This window comes from Fulmarus glacialis, unplaced genomic scaffold (genome assembly GCF_000690835.1).
Source record: "Fulmarus glacialis isolate BGI_N327 unplaced genomic scaffold, ASM69083v1 scaffold6781, whole genome shotgun sequence".
Lineage (NCBI taxonomy): Eukaryota > Metazoa > Chordata > Aves > Procellariiformes > Procellariidae > Fulmarus > Fulmarus glacialis.
The window spans coordinates 19,435-38,421 of NW_009192056.1; the positions used below are offsets into that span (position 1 = coordinate 19,435).

At 36.2% G+C, this 18,987-nt stretch overlaps 1 protein-coding gene across 1 annotated transcript in view; it reads right to left on the reverse strand.

Moving 5' to 3' along the window:
* UPF2 (UPF2 regulator of nonsense transcripts homolog (yeast)) overlaps positions 1–18,987 on the reverse strand; it is a gene marked incomplete at its 3' end in the record, with an annotated part of 44,231 nt that overhangs the window by 18,020 nt on the left and 7,224 nt on the right. Inside the window, exons 4-9 of the mRNA XM_009586908.1 lie at positions 18,144–18,341; positions 16,210–16,359; positions 9,563–9,666; positions 8,921–9,006; positions 1,840–1,948; positions 453–566 (exon numbers count right to left, since the gene is read on the reverse strand). Of these exons, the coding sequence (XP_009585203.1) occupies positions 453–566; positions 1,840–1,948; positions 8,921–9,006; positions 9,563–9,666; positions 16,210–16,359; positions 18,144–18,341 (761 nt within the window). The remainder of the gene's footprint in view (positions 1–452; positions 567–1,839; positions 1,949–8,920; positions 9,007–9,562; positions 9,667–16,209; positions 16,360–18,143; positions 18,342–18,987) is intronic.

The following is an 18,987-nucleotide window of genomic DNA, read 5'->3' on the forward strand; positions in this document are numbered from 1 at the left end:
AAAGCACCTGCTAAGATGCTAATAAGCCTCTCCTTGCATCACTGAAAAGCTTTCTGCCTCTAACCCCTCCTCCTTACTGTTATCTTCTCTGTAAAAACATTAATTGAAATCAACATAATGGAAAGAAAAGCTCACTTCCAGTTTTGCAAGATATAGCAGATGAATAAGTAGCAATGTCTACCAGTGCTTTACAAAGAAAATTATTAGCAATTTGGTTATGTCCAAAGGTGGAAGTTTATTTTAATATATTCCTACCATTAGAAAAATTAAAACATTCTAACTTCCAGAACAGCTATAAAAGTCTCCTCATACACAGCAGCAACAGACATCAGGGCTTAAAACATCATATACAATGAATTAATGGATAACGTCAGCAACAGATATATGAAGGGGAATAGGATGGGGACACATTATCAGCATATACAGTAGTACAGGACTATCGCAACACTAACCTTTAAACAGTGAAGAGTATCATTTTTGGAGAACATCTTAAACTTGGTAAGCTCACCAATAAATCTCACAGTTTTATTCTTTGTTTCAATGTTGATCTGGTCCTTTTTTCTTACCTAAAAAAAAAAAAAGCATTTGATTTTGGGCCCTCAAAAATACCTACCTCTTATAAATTACTTTGCCCCAAATGTGCTTAATAAGCTTGGGAATTCGGAAGTGTTTGATATTTGTTTCGTTCCTTATGCTCTACCTTTACCTATCACAGGGTTTTCCAAAAGTCTCTCTACAACCTTGTTTCTTCAGAAGCTTTTGAATTTCCTTCCCTACCCCCCCGCCCCTCCCCAAAACCTAAGTCCTCTAACATACCTACAGTTACAGACACACATCAACCTGTCCACCCCCATTTTGCTATGGTGAAATAGTGGTTAAGAGTTCTAGATCCTATATTTTTAGAATCAATAAGTAGTCTCTATATGAATAGGACCACTGGTATAATCCCTAAGGAAATACTAAATATTGGCAGCTTTTTCAAGTCAGGTTTAATAAAGTGCAGACTTTCCTTTTCAAATCACTGTCATCCAACATAATTTTACTGACGAAGTAAAAATTTATCTCTATTTCTAAACATAATCATGTTCAGCAAAATACAAAATTGTATTTCTGAACAACAGAAATAACTTTTTCTGACAACAGTTAACGTCAGATAGTTAAGACTTAAATCTGAACAATTCCTACACATTTTCAGTGTCAATATTAGGAAAAAAGTTTTGAAACCTGTGCCACAGAATTTAGAAAACAGTGAAGGAATCACTGTGCACCATAACCAGTTCTATTACAAAACTTAGAACAAAGTGAAAGAAACAACATTGAAAAATACATTTGTGAGGCATAGAAAATTTTGGTTGATGAAAATTGTAAAAAATATTTTTTTAGAATTTATCACTACATTGCAATAGTAACCACTACATTACAACAGTAACCTTGTAGTGGGGATCTGTTGTTAGAATAGGTCAGTTCTAATTTTCAATGTAAGTAATTAACAGAAAACTCTTAACACTTACAGTTGGAGCACAATTTCTAATTTTTGCAACTTCTGTTGGAATTGTTACACAGTTCATTTTAATCACTGTTTAACACTGGAAATTAAGGATGACACTACAAACAATACAACTTATCATATATGTCTGTATATATATGCAAAAAAATTTTAAACCTACGAATCTAGTATTCTAGAACAAATCTGCTCAGATGACAGAAAAATATTCTAAATTGAGTCACTAAATTTTAGAATTAGCATTTACATAATATCAAATGTTATTTTTTCCTCAAAAGATTACAATTTTCAGATTGTTTAATTGGAATGCAGAAAACTAAACCAACAAAACATACATGAAATCTGAAATCCCCTTTCAGCATGGAACATAGATCCTCTGCTACATCAGACATACAGGGATGCAATGTGGCAACCAGCCTTGCATAAAACGGTAGCAAATCCAACCTGCAAACAAAGGAGATGATAAAATAGACAATTAATTTATGTTATAGACAAAAATGTATTTATGTTTACAAGTATGGATACCATTTTGCTCATGAAAAGAATGAATGTGCATATACTGACAGAACTACGAACGTGCAATCTTACGGGCTCACCCTTCAGATTGCAATATTATTTAAAAATAACAATACAAAAAGGTATACTACCACATCCTATTGGAATCCTTTACAGTTAATCTCCTTTCAAAACTGCTGCCTTAGGTGAAATGCCAAACACCATCTTAACTACGGAATTCAACCTTTAAGAAATTACCAGATACAAACAAAAGTCAGATCCTGCTCAATATGCAAAATGAAAAATTCTTACAGACAACTCTATTTGTTATTGCAATTTTTCTTTTAAGAGCAGCAGAAGACATAACCAGGAAGGTAAGAACATCTTTATTTTTAAGGCAGTGAACTTCTAAATGAATGTAGTAGTACTATTACATAAAACAAAGCTCAGCAGATGCAATGTGGCAACCCTTTTGCCCAAAACTCAGGCAGTAGTCCCACAAATGGTAATATTTAAAAATCTTCTGTAGAACTTCCCTTATTTCTCTTTCCTTGATTACATGCCTTCATTCCCATTTCACAGTATCGCATGTTTCCCTTAGGGAATTTTGGAGGGCAATTTGTGTTTTCCTTAGTTTGTACTTTGTTTCTGTCCATGAAAGATCCTGTCTGGTTGTAAAAATGGGATAAATGCCCTTAAACCTGGTTTACAGCATCGTGTAACAGGACACAGAATATAACACAGCTGCTTTGCATAAGTGTGCATGTATCACTTAAATGCAGAGAAACCAACTGCGCTCTGAGGCCTCATAATATCATTTAACAAGCTGAATAAAGTATTTTTGTTTTATTTTGAGAACATTAAGTTAATGCTGTAAACAGATGAACTGTAGAACAAGCCTACTATTTTAAGTGGAGAGAAACATCTTAAGTTTTTATGCTTCAAGTGAGAAATTGCCTGTAAGGGAAAAATGGATCTTGAGTTTACACTTTATAAAGGATTAAGGTTTTCCCTACCGCTAGGGAAAAGAAAAAAAAAAGAAGAAGAAAAAAAATGCTGCCGAAAATATCTAAAAGCACAGTCGATACATAGAGCTTGCCCCAGCACAAAGTAAAACTGGAAAAGCATCAGGACAAAAACCTGCAAAACAAAGCATACATGACTGCCTCCCCTCTCCTTTCTACTGCTATGTCACTAGAGCACATTTCCAAGATCTTGAATATCCACTCACAGAAAGAGAGAGATAATTATGTATTTAATTGTGGACTAAAAGCATCAGAATATACTACCTGAAAGAGGCATAGCTAAGCAGTCTCCTGATAATACATAAAACTCCTGGTGAAACATTGCAAGTATCCCAGTTACCTATTTAACAGTTTTTATTCTCTCTTGTTAATCAATAACTGAAACAGTATTTACATTTTTCAAGCTTGTTGGAACACACAGTCAAGGATGACTAGCCACAGCAAATTACTATGATGTTATTAAGCATTTAGCCATTAACTTTCAGAGAAGAAGTGAAAGTCTCATTACTTCATACACAAATACCCAAGCTAAACTAAAAAAGGACTTCAGCTGAATTGAGGGCGTGTGTTTTAACTGAGGGGATTTCTGTATGGCATCTCTTTTAACACAAATAGCAGAAAGTTTTATTCTGGTCTGAACAAGCACCTGCCTGCTGAGAGCTAACAATTTCATCTCTGTAAACTGAACATACCTGGGGGAAAATTAAAGTCTTAGAGCACATTGTTATTATTCCCTCAAAGAACACAAAAGGTTTCTTCATGAGAAAGAATACTAAGACTGGGTATTTCTAAAAGGGTGAAATATAATAAGGCAAAGGATTGGGTCAATTACTGTGAAATTGGCAATCAGAGATTGAATCTGTTCCCTCTCCCACAGGGGAGTCAAAAATTAGTTTGACTCAGAAGTGGAGAGATTGCAGTATCAGTGGCACCATCTACTGGTACCTGCATTAAGGCTAATCTAACTAAGTTTTTTGTTTTCTCCAAAAGCATTTCTTTTTCTTGAGAAGGGGGGTAGATATGAACTAAAAACCCCACAAAACTCAGAGTATTTCTTTCTCTTCCTGCTCTTCTACATTATGAAGCAAGATCTAGCATCAGGGATGAGTCAGTTACTCTCTGAAGCCTATTTTAAGCACCCTGAATACAAACTACCACAGTAAAAACCCATGAGTTCTGACCATTGTCATTTTGACCACATACCTTGGATTGCAATTTAGTCAATTCTGGATCTCTGGATCACATGGACTGCACTTCAGTGAAATATCTAAGAGCACATCTTTTTTTTTGTAGAATTTCAAATGTTAGTTTATTTAAAAAAAAAAAAAAAAAGAGACTTTGCTCAATTAAAGTCCTAATTGCAATCTCTCTAGAATGGATGCATCTCAAAATTTTATACCCAGAAAGAGTGAAGGGGGTATTTTGTACATTTATTAACTGGGATTCTACCAGAAAGACAGCTTAAAGAATGAAGCAACAGAGCAAGAACTCCTGCCTCACAAGCATAATCATAATCCAGATAAATGCAGTACATTCACAGGGCCTGAACAGGTACAAACTGCCACCCACGCTGCTCAGTGGGAAGAGAATGATGCTGTGGAATTTGCATGCTATCAGATAAGCACTTTTTTCTTTCTTAGCCACTGGCATAAACTCCTTATCTCAAGCACATCCCTCAATTTTATCCTCAAATGAGAGAGGCCACCTAAACACTGGTAAGTCAAGTTCAATTGAACAAAAAGGACCTTGCTACTGAGGATTCTCAGGATAAGAAGCTGAAAGAAGGGAGATATACAGGAGATTTACATCTTTTGAGTTAAAATGCTCAGAACTATTTAACACTTAAGAAGCAGCTAACTTCTGAATTAAGAATAGCCAACGGTAATGATAAAAATTTCCATATGAACAACAGATCTCTTGCGTAGTAAACCTGCAACTTCATAGTTCACCATAGATGAGAATAGCAAAAAAATCAGAAGCCACAACAGCCCCAATTTACTGTTTAGCATCTGTCTAGAATTGTTTAGAATTTAAGGCCTAAAAAGCGTTTTTAAACTTCTCATATTGAAGTTGAAAAATTTCAACAAAATTGCAGTATGCAATTAAACACAAATAATTATGTGTATCTGTATAGGAAGATAATTCAGTTAGATAGCAAAGAATTACACATAAATGCCCTAAAGCTGCGAGCAGTATGGGTTAAATCACTGTACTGTCACTTTAGTGCAAATTATATAGTCCTGAATTAAAAGGCTAATACTTAGTTTTAAATCAATCCTCCAATGCAAATCTGAAAGCCACATGTATACTAGCATTGAAAAAATCTTTTTTAAAGGCTTTCTGTTGTTTTGGGTTGGAGGTTCAAATCACAGCTGAAAATGTAAAAGCGATCCATTCATAAGTATTCAACAGAGCAGTGCAATGATGTTATAGTCTAACACTAATTTACAGTTAGTTGAGGAAAAACTGTCCTTTTCTCATCAAATTAAGTTTTCTGTCTTCAAGAATCCTGCCTTTGTCCCAATCTATCCAACCTTAGTAGGAGCACGAAAGCTCCCTGGCAACACTGCATAATCACTTCGGCTTTACAGTGTCTGCATTACGCCTCAAACACCAGTTTTGTACTTTCTTGGTAAAATTGTTGTGCCTGCACATTTCCTAAAACTGATCTCTCAAGAGAAGAAACAGAACTTATTCTGTTATTGAAATATCTTATTATGGCTGCCAACATAATAGCTACACTTAGACAACATTATCTGATATGGTTGGAGACTAAACACTTGAAAAATACACTGCTTTATCTACATCCTATAAGGATACCGTTCCTCTGAATCTTTCACAAAAACCAAAAGTCCTCAAGAACATAACCACAACAAGCTTTCTTCTCCCATGGTAACCTGGAGGGATATTGCAGAAAATCCTGGAATTAGTAAAAACTAGTATGCAAAAACAATAACAGAAGGTAAAGACATATCATTATGGCTCAGTGAAGAGATAAACGAAGCAAAAACATTGTTAATGCATAGTATACAAAGCTTCGAAGCAGTATGTTAAATAATTTTCTAAATGAATTGGTAGCATTTTATAGCAACCGTTAGTACTGTGTGCCGTATACCCACCTGAAGTTTTTCCACAAGGATTATAAATCATAGAATGGTTTGGGTTGGAAGGGACCTTAAAGATCATCTAGTTCCAACCCCCCTGCCATGGGCAGGGACACCTTCCACTAGACCAGGTTGCTCAAAGCCCCATCAAACCTGACCTTGAACACTTCCAGGGAGGGGGCATCCACAACTTCTCCGGGCAACCTGTTCCAGTGCCTCACTACCCTCATAGTGAAGAATGTTAATTTCGAGACAGAAAGCAGAACTACTCCTTTACCAACTGCAGTAATAAAACTAACTTAAATATTAGGACAGATTGCCCTTTAAAATCATCTGCATCTATGGGCTATTCAGCTGGTATTTTCATTGCAACTGTTTGTGGTTCAGAACAAAAAGCTCAGTCAACATCCTGTTTCTCCTGCTTAGTAGCCCAGACGGGCATCACTAATGCAGGCAAAAGAACAGGCAGATACATACAACTGAACTTAAGATCTCACAATTGGAAGCTGGAGTATTCATTAGTCCAGTAGGTCTCAGAGCGGACAGCAGAAAAAGGTATTAAAAAAAGAATTGTACGTGGAATATTAATATTTCTTAATAGTAAGAATAATTAATATTTATAATTAAAGAACAACAGCGATCAGCTGAGCCATTCGCTTCAGTATTGCTTCCAACTGTTAGAGAACAGAACTGTCATGAAGATAGCAGATCCTTGAGCCAACCACACCATCTACACTAGTCTATTGAGTTCCTACAGAAAAATTAATCTTTTTAAAATTATTATTTTTAAAACAAATTTGTGGGATAATGGAACTACCATCAGGAAGACAACAAATCAGTGGCAATGTGGAGTCTTATACATATTTCTAGCAACTTACCATGTTCCTAGTACAGCCTGATCAAAGACACCTCTCTTTTTTTAATACCACAATACACCAGGAATTTAACTTTTGCTTTCATGGTATCTGTGAAATCACACTGCTGAATTTACAAGCCATCATATTGTTGTTCTTTGAAACTACCTCTTTTGCTGTGCACAATGTCAACAAGTTCCTTTAGGTCATTATCATTTAGTACACTTTAGTGGCTTATGCAAAGAAAATCACGCATCTTCAAAGAGGTTCCAAGAGTTAATGATCAATTTGAGCAGTCTGGAATCTACAGCACCAGGAAGAAATACAGGGCAGTGGTACAAATATTACTATATGTTCACAGACCAGCCAACAACCCACTTCCATTTTGCAAACAAACATGGAAAATTCGCTATTGTGGTAGAGCTGGAGACAAAAGTCTAAGTCATTCTGATGATTTACATTGCTGTAGATGTTCTAGACCATGAGGGAAAGTTCTTCTCAAATTGTGTTTTGATGTATTTCATAATCAACCAGCAGGCTGGTAAGTAGAAACGTTGTTTCCTCTACATCACAAATTTGGGCTGAAGAGCACCTTGTTACATCTAACACAGAAGATATTCAACCGCCTGCCTCCTCTGTCAGTAATTCATATTTCGGGCACAATCAGGCCTCTATCGAAGTCTCCAAAGACTGAGGTGTCAAAACCATAATTTTTAGAGAAAAGAATACCTAAGAGAATGAAAGATTATGTGCACTTCTAATTGCAAAACTAGTATCAATGTAGAGTCAGGTTAATGCATACAGTCAGCAAACAAACCATATACAGCTAAGAGAATAGGGTTATTAGCACAGCAGGTACTTATTACAGATGGGATGTAGAAATAGGCTAGAATTAAGGTTGAAAACACAATGCAGAACTAAGTGATTAAAAGCAAGGAAAACAAAACACCAAAGTGTGTTTATTCAAAGCAGTAGTCTATGCAAGTCTTGAGACAAAATAGACACTCAAACCATCTTTTTTCCTCAGTGTTAAAAGGGAATGGAATCAAAGTGGTGTGAACTCTTAACGAGAAATCCAAGATGATGATGAAACATGTGAAACTAAAAGCAGCATCAAAACAACCTCTTAGGAGAAACAGGGCAAGGTGGAGCCAGAAAAGCGACTCCTTCATAATTGCACCTATTTAAGTTGCACCTATTTAAGGTACAAGTTTACCAGAGAGCAGAGAAACATATTATTCTTCCAATGAATTTAACAATTTTATCTCAATATTTGCAATCATTTCTGTAAGCAAGGCTCTTCCTGTAAGTGCAGGGACCTCTCTTACACAAAGAGAGGGACAAGGAGAAATAGGAAAACTCTACATAGACAGAATTACATGGGTGGAAGAGGCCAGGCTCAAATTCTTATCCTTGCTTTCTCTAAACTGGCCAGCGTAGAACCAGCTCTGTTCCAGAAGATAAAAGGCTACAACGGCTATGTACTATACCAGAATTAACATGTCACCAGAAATTCTCCTTCCTAAACTACACTGTGCTCTAACTATTCATCGGTTCTTATATAAAAAAGCGCTAGTTCTCCTGAATGACATACATCCTTCTTTTTTGATAGAAGGTAGGCTTTGCTGTTGTTTTCACAGTTAAAAAAAGTCATTAAAAGATCCACTACAAACACACAAGTACCAGAAAAGAGAAACTAATTATTAAGAAAAATTTACACTGCTATGGCAAAATATTGTGGTAAATTGCTTGATCATTAATCCTAAATATTTCTTTGGTGCTCTAGCATAAATCACTCCAGAAGTGCACATCAGGAATAAACAAATGCAGCTTGGAATATGCACTGCTCTTCAGTAATTTAAACAGTTAAAAAATACATACATATGTTAAGTTAAATAACCAAAGGGTGGATCCAGCTTGCTCCCCTTCAGTTCTTACCTTTGTCTAGGAACTATGAAAAGTGCTCGTACTAGTTTTCTTCTGTTGGCTTTTGTATTCATATTCATGCAAAAATCCATTGCTGCCTATAAAGAGAAAAGTCAATATAATACTTCACCTTTAATGCAGCAGGTTTTTATTTAAAGCAATATAACATGCTTTTCAAAAGCATCTTTTACAGAGCTATTCCTGTAACATGCAGCTGCTTTAAAAACAATTGTAAAGGGGGGAGGCGGGGGGGAATCTTCATTTTTGTCTAGAACGGACATAATTAGAAAACATGTCCATTACAGGAATACAGACTGATTCTTTGGATCAACACAAGGAAGAAAGCAGCTTTAGGTAGACGGGGAGTAATTTGTCAGGGAGTGATGAGAAGAAGAAAGGAAAAAGCCAACTCTACTTCTAAAACAAACTAATACATAAGAGAATGGGCAGAGGAAACCAGTATCACATGGTATTTGGGCAATGGCTGACTAAGTGAGAAAAAGAAAATATTTCCTCCAGGTTAAAAATTAATTTACTAGACTACTAGTAAATTCTGCTACTGCTAGACTCCAAACTTCAAATCTTTATTTCTGATCAATCTGATCTAGCATTATAGCTTTTAAGAGTGGGGAAAAAAGAAAACCATGGCTATACCTTGTCTATGAGGTCTCTGTTGACACAATTTGGAAGCTGCTGAAGAAAAGCATCTACTATAAGTTTTAAATGAGATCCAGTACTGGCTTCTTCATCCTCTTGTTCTAACAGGGTGAAATAAACAAGCAGCACACATCTTTAAGCTATGAAATATAATGATTTACAATCACATTCCCCAAACAGTGCATTTGTAATGTTTAGTTGTTAAATATTCATCCACAGATTAAAAAGAAAAAGATATAAAGGTGAATACAAAATTTCATTTTTTAATGCAAAAAATCCATTGATTGTCTCTGCCGACAAAAGTCAAAAGTATCTTGTCTTCCTATTCATTAAGTTCTCTACATCCTAATTTATGCTGTCAGGAGTAACAACAAATATATATTCCTAGAAAACTACGTTAATTTCTTTAGGTGATAAAAGGAGGACCACAAGAAGGCCCAAACATGGGGGAAAATAATATGGAAAAAAAACCCACCACAACAAAACACCTTAATGCAATTGTGGATTCTATTTTTTTTATGTATGTTTGCCCTGCAGGAGAAATAGAATTTTTGATCAAAAATGTCCATTAAGGCCATTCTTTCATCCGGCATGTTCTTGACATCTTTTCACTTGAGGCTGTAAAAGCTAGAGGCCAACTCAATTCCTTCAGCTGTACAGAAACCAGAGTATAGAACCATAAAGCGACAAGGATGGAGGGCTGATCACATAGCAATTGCAAGGCAAGTGACAACTTGTTTTTCAAGCAAATGCTTCCGTGTAATTTGCAACATAGGAAGCAGTGACAGTGACTTGTATCTACTAATTGAGTCAGTAACACTACTCGAGTAAAAGACTGTAGGACAACTCTACCACTGAAATTCAGATCTTCTGGCATCAACTGTGAACATCTCACCAGACCAATGTCTCTACAGTTACCCTTTAACTGCAAAATGTGTGGTATGCTTCAAAAATTTTCCAGATTTTACTAAGTCCTAGAGAAGAGCCTAGTTTGCTCTATAGCACAAGATGAGCCAAAACAATGAGTTATAGCAGAAATGCTTGGAAAGAAGCCTTCGTTGGCCAAAGCAAGACAAAAGAACACTGCTTCCTGAAAAAGGAACATGATGTTTGGTTTCCTTTCAGTTTGAGGACGTTCAGCTGTAACAAGAATACCTAGGAGGTATTTGAAAGCAGAACAGAGGCAGACAGACTTCAAAAAAGGTGAATATGGTAATGGTAAAATTGCACTCAAATAAACTACAAAATAACCAAGACTTGGTAAAGTTACTTTGTCTTTACAGGCTACACAGTAAGGTAAACTAGCATAAAAGACTGAAGTTCCTTTTTCAAGTTACTGAAAGGCAAAGAGAAAACAGAGATGCTATGTTGTAGGACGTTTTTTCCTTGGTGTTTTTTGGAGACAGCTGGGGCCAGGAGTTGAGCTTAGGTACAGAAACACTAAGAATTGTTCCAAGGAACACTGCCAGCTACCCCATCTTGAAGATGCGAGAGATTAAGGCAGACGACATCGCTTGCTCTCTTGCACAAATAACTAGAAGTCGGAAGAACAAGAGAAGGGTTCATTAAGAAAGGAGAAATGAAGTAAAGGAAGATGTTCCAGATGCTCACACAAAAGAGGACCATGAAGTTTAAAGAACCCTGACTCTCTCATCACCCATATACTTAAAGTTAAGTGCACTAAGATGCATGCAATAGCTCAAACCAGACAATTTTTACTAGCAAATCTTGGGTTTATGCATTTTTCCATTTAGATATTTATAGCCACACCTTCCTGTTACCTTTCATTTTCTCCTTTTTCCCTTACAGCCGTTAGTTGTCTTATCTCAGTCTTCTACTCAAACTGACTCAATGCTCTTGAAATAAATTAAAGTAGTAAGTCTTTGACAATTCAGTCACTTTTCAAGACAATCTTGCAAGAGGCCCAACAATCACATTCAATTTCAACAGTTCCCAAATATATCTCTTCTTTCACTGGTCCTCTCCCTCACTAGAGAGCTACAGATACTCCCACATTATATTTCTAGGTATTTCTTTCTCATCATAGTATGTGGATCCCTTCTAAGTGGAAAGGCTTTTTTGAAGTACCTGAAGCAGGTTTGGGACTTAAAACAGAAAATTAAGAATTTCACAGTGACAGGAAGTGAAAATGGTCAGAGCTTCCTTCTCTAAGGCAAACAACGATTCTAAGTATGCAATTCATGCAAACGATTAGTTCATTTCTTGCTTTTCACTTTGATCCTCTTGAGTTGCAGCCTTTCATCATCACCACATTTTAAAACTGCATTTCCTCTTTTTGAAAATTTACTACAAGTAGGAATGCATAACAATTAGGGTTAGACTATTTGTAACAGTCTATCTGGGTGCAGATCAAATCATGCAGCAAGATCACTGTAGAGACTGAAAGAAAAATTATTTTTTTCTTTTTAAACACCTTTATATTTAACCAGAAATACTTGCAATCCTGCAATTTTTGGGGAGAAAATGTGAGAAGACCCTAAGGACTTACCGAAGTTGTTCTCCTGCAACGATTAGTGCTAATCAATCTTCTGCTTCAGTAACAATAGTTATTTGCCTTCCCCTCTCTCTACACATGTACTTTCTGAGAAAGCCCTGGCTCCCTTGTTGTTAACATCTTTTTTTAATTTTTACAAAACTATAACCTTACAGAGGGCTCTCTTCTAGAAACTCCACTCTGCCTGAAAGCTTCAGTCTACTTTGTGTAGTATCACCCAGACAGTGGAAATAACAGAAGTGCTTTTGTAATGCTAGTAGCTATTCCTCTGCGAGATGAGCTTCTGTAATGAAGTTGATCATACAGGAGCCCTCACATTCAGATGGTACAAACCAATACTGTGAGCAAATTGTTGGCTGGATCCCCTCCTCCGCACAACACTTAGGCATAAGCATAATGTTAAACATCTTGTTGAATCAAAGCCTCACCGAAGAATGTGTTCAGAATCTAGTCTCACAAGTCATCCAAGTCCAAAAAGTATTTCTTACTGAATATTTTTAGATCTTTTTTAAATTCCTGCTCTTCTGATAGGAACTTTGCTAGATCTCTAAACAGAGTAGCAAAATTAACAGGGTTGACTTAATACTCACTTCTACGCATCATCTCTGCTGCCAACCAACCTTACAAAAACTGGCACTAGATATATATTAACATCAGACTCCTCCTGCTTCCAGTGCTTCCAGTACCCTTGATGGCATCCACCCTGGCCGTTCTTTACTTAACATCTTTGTCTCCATTCACACAGCTTCATTTTTAACATTTTATCTTCTCTTTTAAAAACAACCTCAAAACTCACTTCTTTCAGCATGTTTTCCGTCACTATTTTCAGCTCCGGTGCTATCTGCTCCCTCTCTCTTCCCTGAGCATATTGAAAATAAGAAAATTAAGATTCACTTAAAGTTAAAACAATAGAGAAACAAAATAAATTAGCTGAATTCCTAGTAAACAGACCTCTTCAACTAACTGCATCAACTTTCCTTTTACACCTCATATCTTAAACTTAGCTGACTATAGACTCCAACCTTTAGGGAAAAAGTACAGAAATAGGCACTGCAATGCTGTGAAGGAGGGTACACCAGTGCAGACCTGCTTTAAAAACACACACTTTGGAAAACTGCCTTGTCTCCTTCGTATTTGGACAGGGGAGAAAAGACTGAAGAGAAGTGACAGGAGATGCAGAAGTAACAAAAGATATGCAGTACCTACTGTCTGACTGGACTATCTACCCTATTTACAGCATTTTCCCCTCTATAATTTACTTATTCCCTCTGCCAATGAAATCTACACCCCCAGATTATCACAATAACTAAAGCTACCTTTTTTCTTCGTCTTGGACCTTACATCCAAGACCCTGTGATGGGGTCTTGGACTCATGCATCCTCCCTTTTTATACTAAAGGCCCATCTCAACCTAGGAATACTCTGGTTTATGTTTGTAATAGTGTCATAATACAGTGGTTTCATTCTTTGCTGGCTTTGCACAAAACTACTAACTTACCTCAAGTACAGATGCACAAAAATTCAGTACGTATGAAGAAAAGTTAAAGCTAGATTTTGCAGCTGAAGGATACCTTATTTTCCTAATTTCAAACCCAAGTGAATTTTATTTAAGAGAAAGGCTGAAAAAAAAATCTACTAGCTCACTAGCTGGAAATACATCACAGAACTTGAAACAACATCTAAATTCAGATTTTTGTTAATTCTGTATATCTGGTGCTACCAACTAAGGGTGCTCAGATTTCCACACACACACCAAGAAAACAATCCTTGTGTTCCTCTGTATGTTTCAAGTAAAGTAACACTTCCATGCTGCTAATTTATAGCCTAGTTTTCTAGCAGAACAAGGATCTGGCAATCATACCTACTTTAATTTCCATCATTAATTTATGAAGCTACTTATCAATATCAAAGAAATTTGACAAAGGTATAGAATTCGCAAAGACACCGAGTTTCTGCATGTTTCACAAAAAATAGACTAATGAGCAAAGACAACCATGAAGCAATAGTTCTCCACTAAGAAAAAGCCTACACTAGGAGCCAAATGACATTACCTTCACAAGGTAGAAAGTAAAAGACTTTCTTTAGGGGCTGGCTGTTTAATGATAAAAAATAAACCCCGTTCTGACCCATTTCAGATTAACCTTTCAGATGGGAGTATGTTTAATGCTCAGTCAATAGCTAGTTTAAAACCAGAAACTAGTATTGGTGGTTAATATTTTACATTATGACAAAACATGCATCATCTTCCTTTTACAATCAAAAGCATGATCATCAATCCCTTCTGTGCTACTGTACATACTCAAACTGGCATTGCCTCCCCGTTGCTAGAACTATACAGAGACTGCATCCTCTATTTCTGATCTCATCTGCTGTTATTCTTTCCTCACTTCTACAGGATCTGACACTCATGTTATTTGGCTTTGTCTTTGTATTTGGAATAATCTTCATTCTCCTACAAAGTCAAGAAGCCCGTCAAAAAAAGACATGAAGGAAATATCCACATTCCCTTAGATGTCTATTGACAAAGTATTTTCGGCCTATCTAGCAGGCTATGACCAATCCAGAATGAACTGCTCTTTTTCCTTTTGATTGCAAGAGAACATCTATGTGTACCTCCCTTATAGATAGCTGGAACCAAGCTCTTCGCTGTTTTATTTGAGACCTCTGACCGGAGGATAACAACTCACTAAAGGTGAATGTCCTGCAATTAAAACTTAACATCTTACCCAGCTTAATGAGCTGCTTACTACTCAGAGAAGAATATAAATGGAAAGGAAAATTTATTCTGAAGAGGGTAGGGCTTTTTCCAACCTGTCTGGGTAAAAAAAGGAAAAACCTAAGGAAATATTACATAGAATTATCCTGACAGTTTTCCTTTCAGAAGAAATCTGAAACAGTCTGACTCTGTAGCTGTCCAATTTCTTCAAATTTGTGAGGTGTCACAGACCAGCATAGTCCTAGGCTCAACTAACTTTCGGTACACAAGAGAGTCATCCAATTTAAAGACTCATATGCCCTAACCCTTCTCTATTGTCAGCTGAGAGAGACCGGCACTTTGAGGAGTTTTTCAAGCTACTCAACGCCCAAATCCACAGATCCATGCATCAGCTTGGTTAGATGAACCTACATTTTAAACACCGATACACAGTCTTTGCTAGGGCCTGAACTTCTTTGCTTTGATGTGAACTCCATGGCTTGAAGTTTTGGCTTTAATTTCTTAGCTTGTAAAGCTGAATGCAGTTTCAAGCAAGAGGATGATTAGATTATAAATTCACTAGATCAGGTAGAATTTTCACTTTTAAGCCACAGAATCTCCAGCCAGTGGACTCTAGATGTGATTTTTTTTCCACATTCTAGACAGAGAACAAGTTTCCTGTTTCAGAAATGAAAGAAGAGAATCTGCATTGGTCCTTGGAAATCCAAAGCAGCAAAACCGTTTGTGGGCTCAAAGAAAACACCTCACTTGCTCCTCTATTAACTTGGCTCTTAACACCTGATGTTGCTTTTCCCACTATTCAGTACCACTGAAAGAAAAACTTGTAACTTTAAGAAAAATTCTTAACATTTTGCTGCTGCTTCTCCTAGTAAAACTAACACAGCTAGATCTTCATAGGTGCCACTTGCAGCCCTTTACGCATAATTAGAAGTTAGAATTCTTAAATCCTGCTATGTAAAGCCATAGCATCAAAAGAAAAGTCTTTAACAATTAACAAGACAGAAAGGCAGAGCTGAATCTTAGATTTCAATAGAAGTTAAAACCAGAAAATATTTTATTAGCACCCTAAGCACATTTGATGAGAAAATCATTTATGCACTGAAGTCTACATACTTCTTTCTAGTCACTTTTCAGGCAACTGCCTTCACGTTTGATTATTTTTAAAAGCTGTATGAAGGAATCAGTAACTTCCACTACATAAACCACCATATAATACTTTTCACTTGTATCTGAATGTCTTGTTAAAAATGCATTTTTTACCACAATCCTAACAGTTTTTAGCTACTAAAGTTTCATAAATAAATAATAGTTCTCCCTGAAGTCATTCTATCTACTAACTAAAAACCATCAAGCTCAAAAAAAAAAAAAATTAATTGGGAAACAACAAAGAATTCCTAAAACCAATTCTTCTTACCTTGCTCATCAAGAAGCTTTTTTGTAAGATCTTCTGCCTCATCTCCACAGTCTAACTCCAGAGGATCATCATTAATATCCAGGTTCTCCAGCTCCAACTCCAAATCCTCACTCCCAGGTGCTTCCTTATTGTCTTTGGCATCTTTTGAATCTATTTAAAAGTTAAGTAGAAATATCAAACTATTGCATACACACAGTCATAATTAGAATACAGGAAGACTCACATTGCTAAATCTATGTCTCTTTAGTGTCTTAGTCTCATTAAAAGGAAATAGGGAGAAGAGTATCTACTTCTTGAGACTATACTGTTTCATCTGTTAGGTCTCAGTGGTTTGATATCCTTCACATAGCTTTACCCATATGCCTGAAAACTGCAAACATTTACCTACATTGGGGTCTGTCAAGGACTGCCAACAGTTCTTAGTGCTTTGATCTGTTCTGAACTATACCTGGTACATCTTCATTGGATGACATGCATACATTAAAACGGAACAAGATATTCCGAAATGTAGCAATCTAAGTCCGAAAGTGCTTAAAGTGGATTCAAGGCCATCACATGGAAAGTGCAAGCAAAAAAAACTTGCATACTGGGAAGGTCAGATAGAAAAACAGTAGCCTCCAAAACCCCAGTAAATGAGTATCATAAATGTTATTCAAAGAGAGCCAGATTCAAAGGTACAAATTCTCATTTAATGCTTGCACTTCATATTCTTCATAGCTCAACTGATAACAAAATCCACAAAGCAAGATAAAGTATTTTATACAGATCAAGGCAAAAAAAAAAAGCAAAAAGCAGAACAGGAAGAAGATACTGAAGAAATAATGTGCTATGTAGGTCAAATAAAAATCATGTTTTCCTTGAACACAAACAACCTATGAATCTCTAGATGAAGATTCAGAAAGGTATAGCTAATATTTTTCTTGGACAACACTGGTCCAGCATAGAGCATTTTTCCAAGAGATTACTATCTACAACATTTTATCATTCTTTTAGGCCTCCTTCAATCCTCATTTGCAGACTATGCTTCATAAAAAAATAATTTTCAAGGCAAATAACCTTATTAAAATACTTAAATTTTTCAAACAAACCCATGTCAACTAAACAGCGTACACATCATATGGAAACAGTAGACTCACGAAGCAAGCAACCTGTTTAGAATCACAGACTAATTTAGTCTGGAACGGACCTCGGTGAGGTCTCTAGTTCAACTTTCTGCTCAAAGCGGGTGAGCACTGTATTCAGACCAGATTTCTCAGGGATTTTTTCCAGTTGCCCTGAAAAATCTCTTAAGGCAGAGATTCCAGTCTTCCTGGGCAAACTGCTCCAACATCTAATTATCCTCACAGGGAAATTTCAGAATTTAGAAGTCAGAAAGAAGGCCATGAGCTATAAAGTTGAAATTCCATTAATACTCAACAATGACCTTACCGCATGTGTATTAGAAAACCATGTAGCCTGTGTGTTTGTTGGCATTTCCTCAATGCCAAAACACTGCTCTTATCCAAACATGCATCTTCCGTTACACTTTGAGCCAGTGATGGTGAATGCCATTTTTATCCCATTACAACTAAAGTCTGCCAAGGCCTGGTTGTGAACCTAGGGCTGCGTCAGAAGTGAGGAACCATCCAGGCCTTTTAATCTACTGGAATTTTATACTGAAACAGTTGGCTACCATTGAAGATTTAGTGGAAAAACCAGAATGAACACTAACATCTTTCAAAGAAGGTAAACTTCTTGGTTTCTCACAGAAAAGTTAACATTTACTCGCATTGATTAATCTCCAATTAAATTTCATATCTTCCCTAAAACTTCATCCAAACTGGTGTATTGTCTTGATCACCACGAATTATTTTGTTAGAAACTCATTACTTCCATCAAATTTGCCTATCTGTTGGACAAAATATGTTAAAAAAATACTCATCTAAGCATTCTACCTCTTGATTCATCTTTGCTGGAATCCTTGTTCTGGGAACATTTTTCATTATCTTTAAACAAAATTGCTGGCACAAAAGCCTTTAAGTCAATGAGATTCTCATAGAAGTTTCTAGCATCTTCGTCTTCCCAGATACCCCCCTCCAGGTCATACTCTCCAGGCTTTCCTGGTGTGAAAATATCAATACCAGGTCCATGTTCTGCAAAAATAGTGAAACCATAAGAAAGTTATTCACACAGATTTTTCACCTTCTAAAGGGAGGCACTTTAACATATTTATTACTACCACTGTTTTCACTTAAATATTGCAACATACGCTTCAAAGTGCTTTTAACAACCCAATCTTAATATTAGATATATCAATAAGCTATCTTAAAATAGTAAATTTGGCATTGATAGAAAACACGGACAGTATCAGAGTGAAAGCTGAATCAAGTAAAACCAAGCAGCACATTATGTGGTTTTAGAAAGGAAAGCTATAACAGACTTCAACAACATTAGCATAAAAAGTAATCGCTTTGAGCCTGATGAACTATACCTTATCATATTTTAAGAACAGAAGTTTAAAGAGAATGATTTTAAATTTAGAGGTATTCAAGAAATACAGCTTTTTTAACCTCAAGATCACTTCAGACAAAAGGTAAACTCATGATTTCAACATCTCTAAACCTAAAATTTGATATTCATTAAGGCATTGAATAGTTCTGCCAGTTAAATGCTTCACCTCTCGTCAGGAGGTCAGAGAGCCACCCAGTGACTTATCTGGCTTAACAGCATGTTCCTGCTCATAGCATCATGACCCAAAATATACTTCAAATTCATTTTTTAACAATATCAGATTTTAAA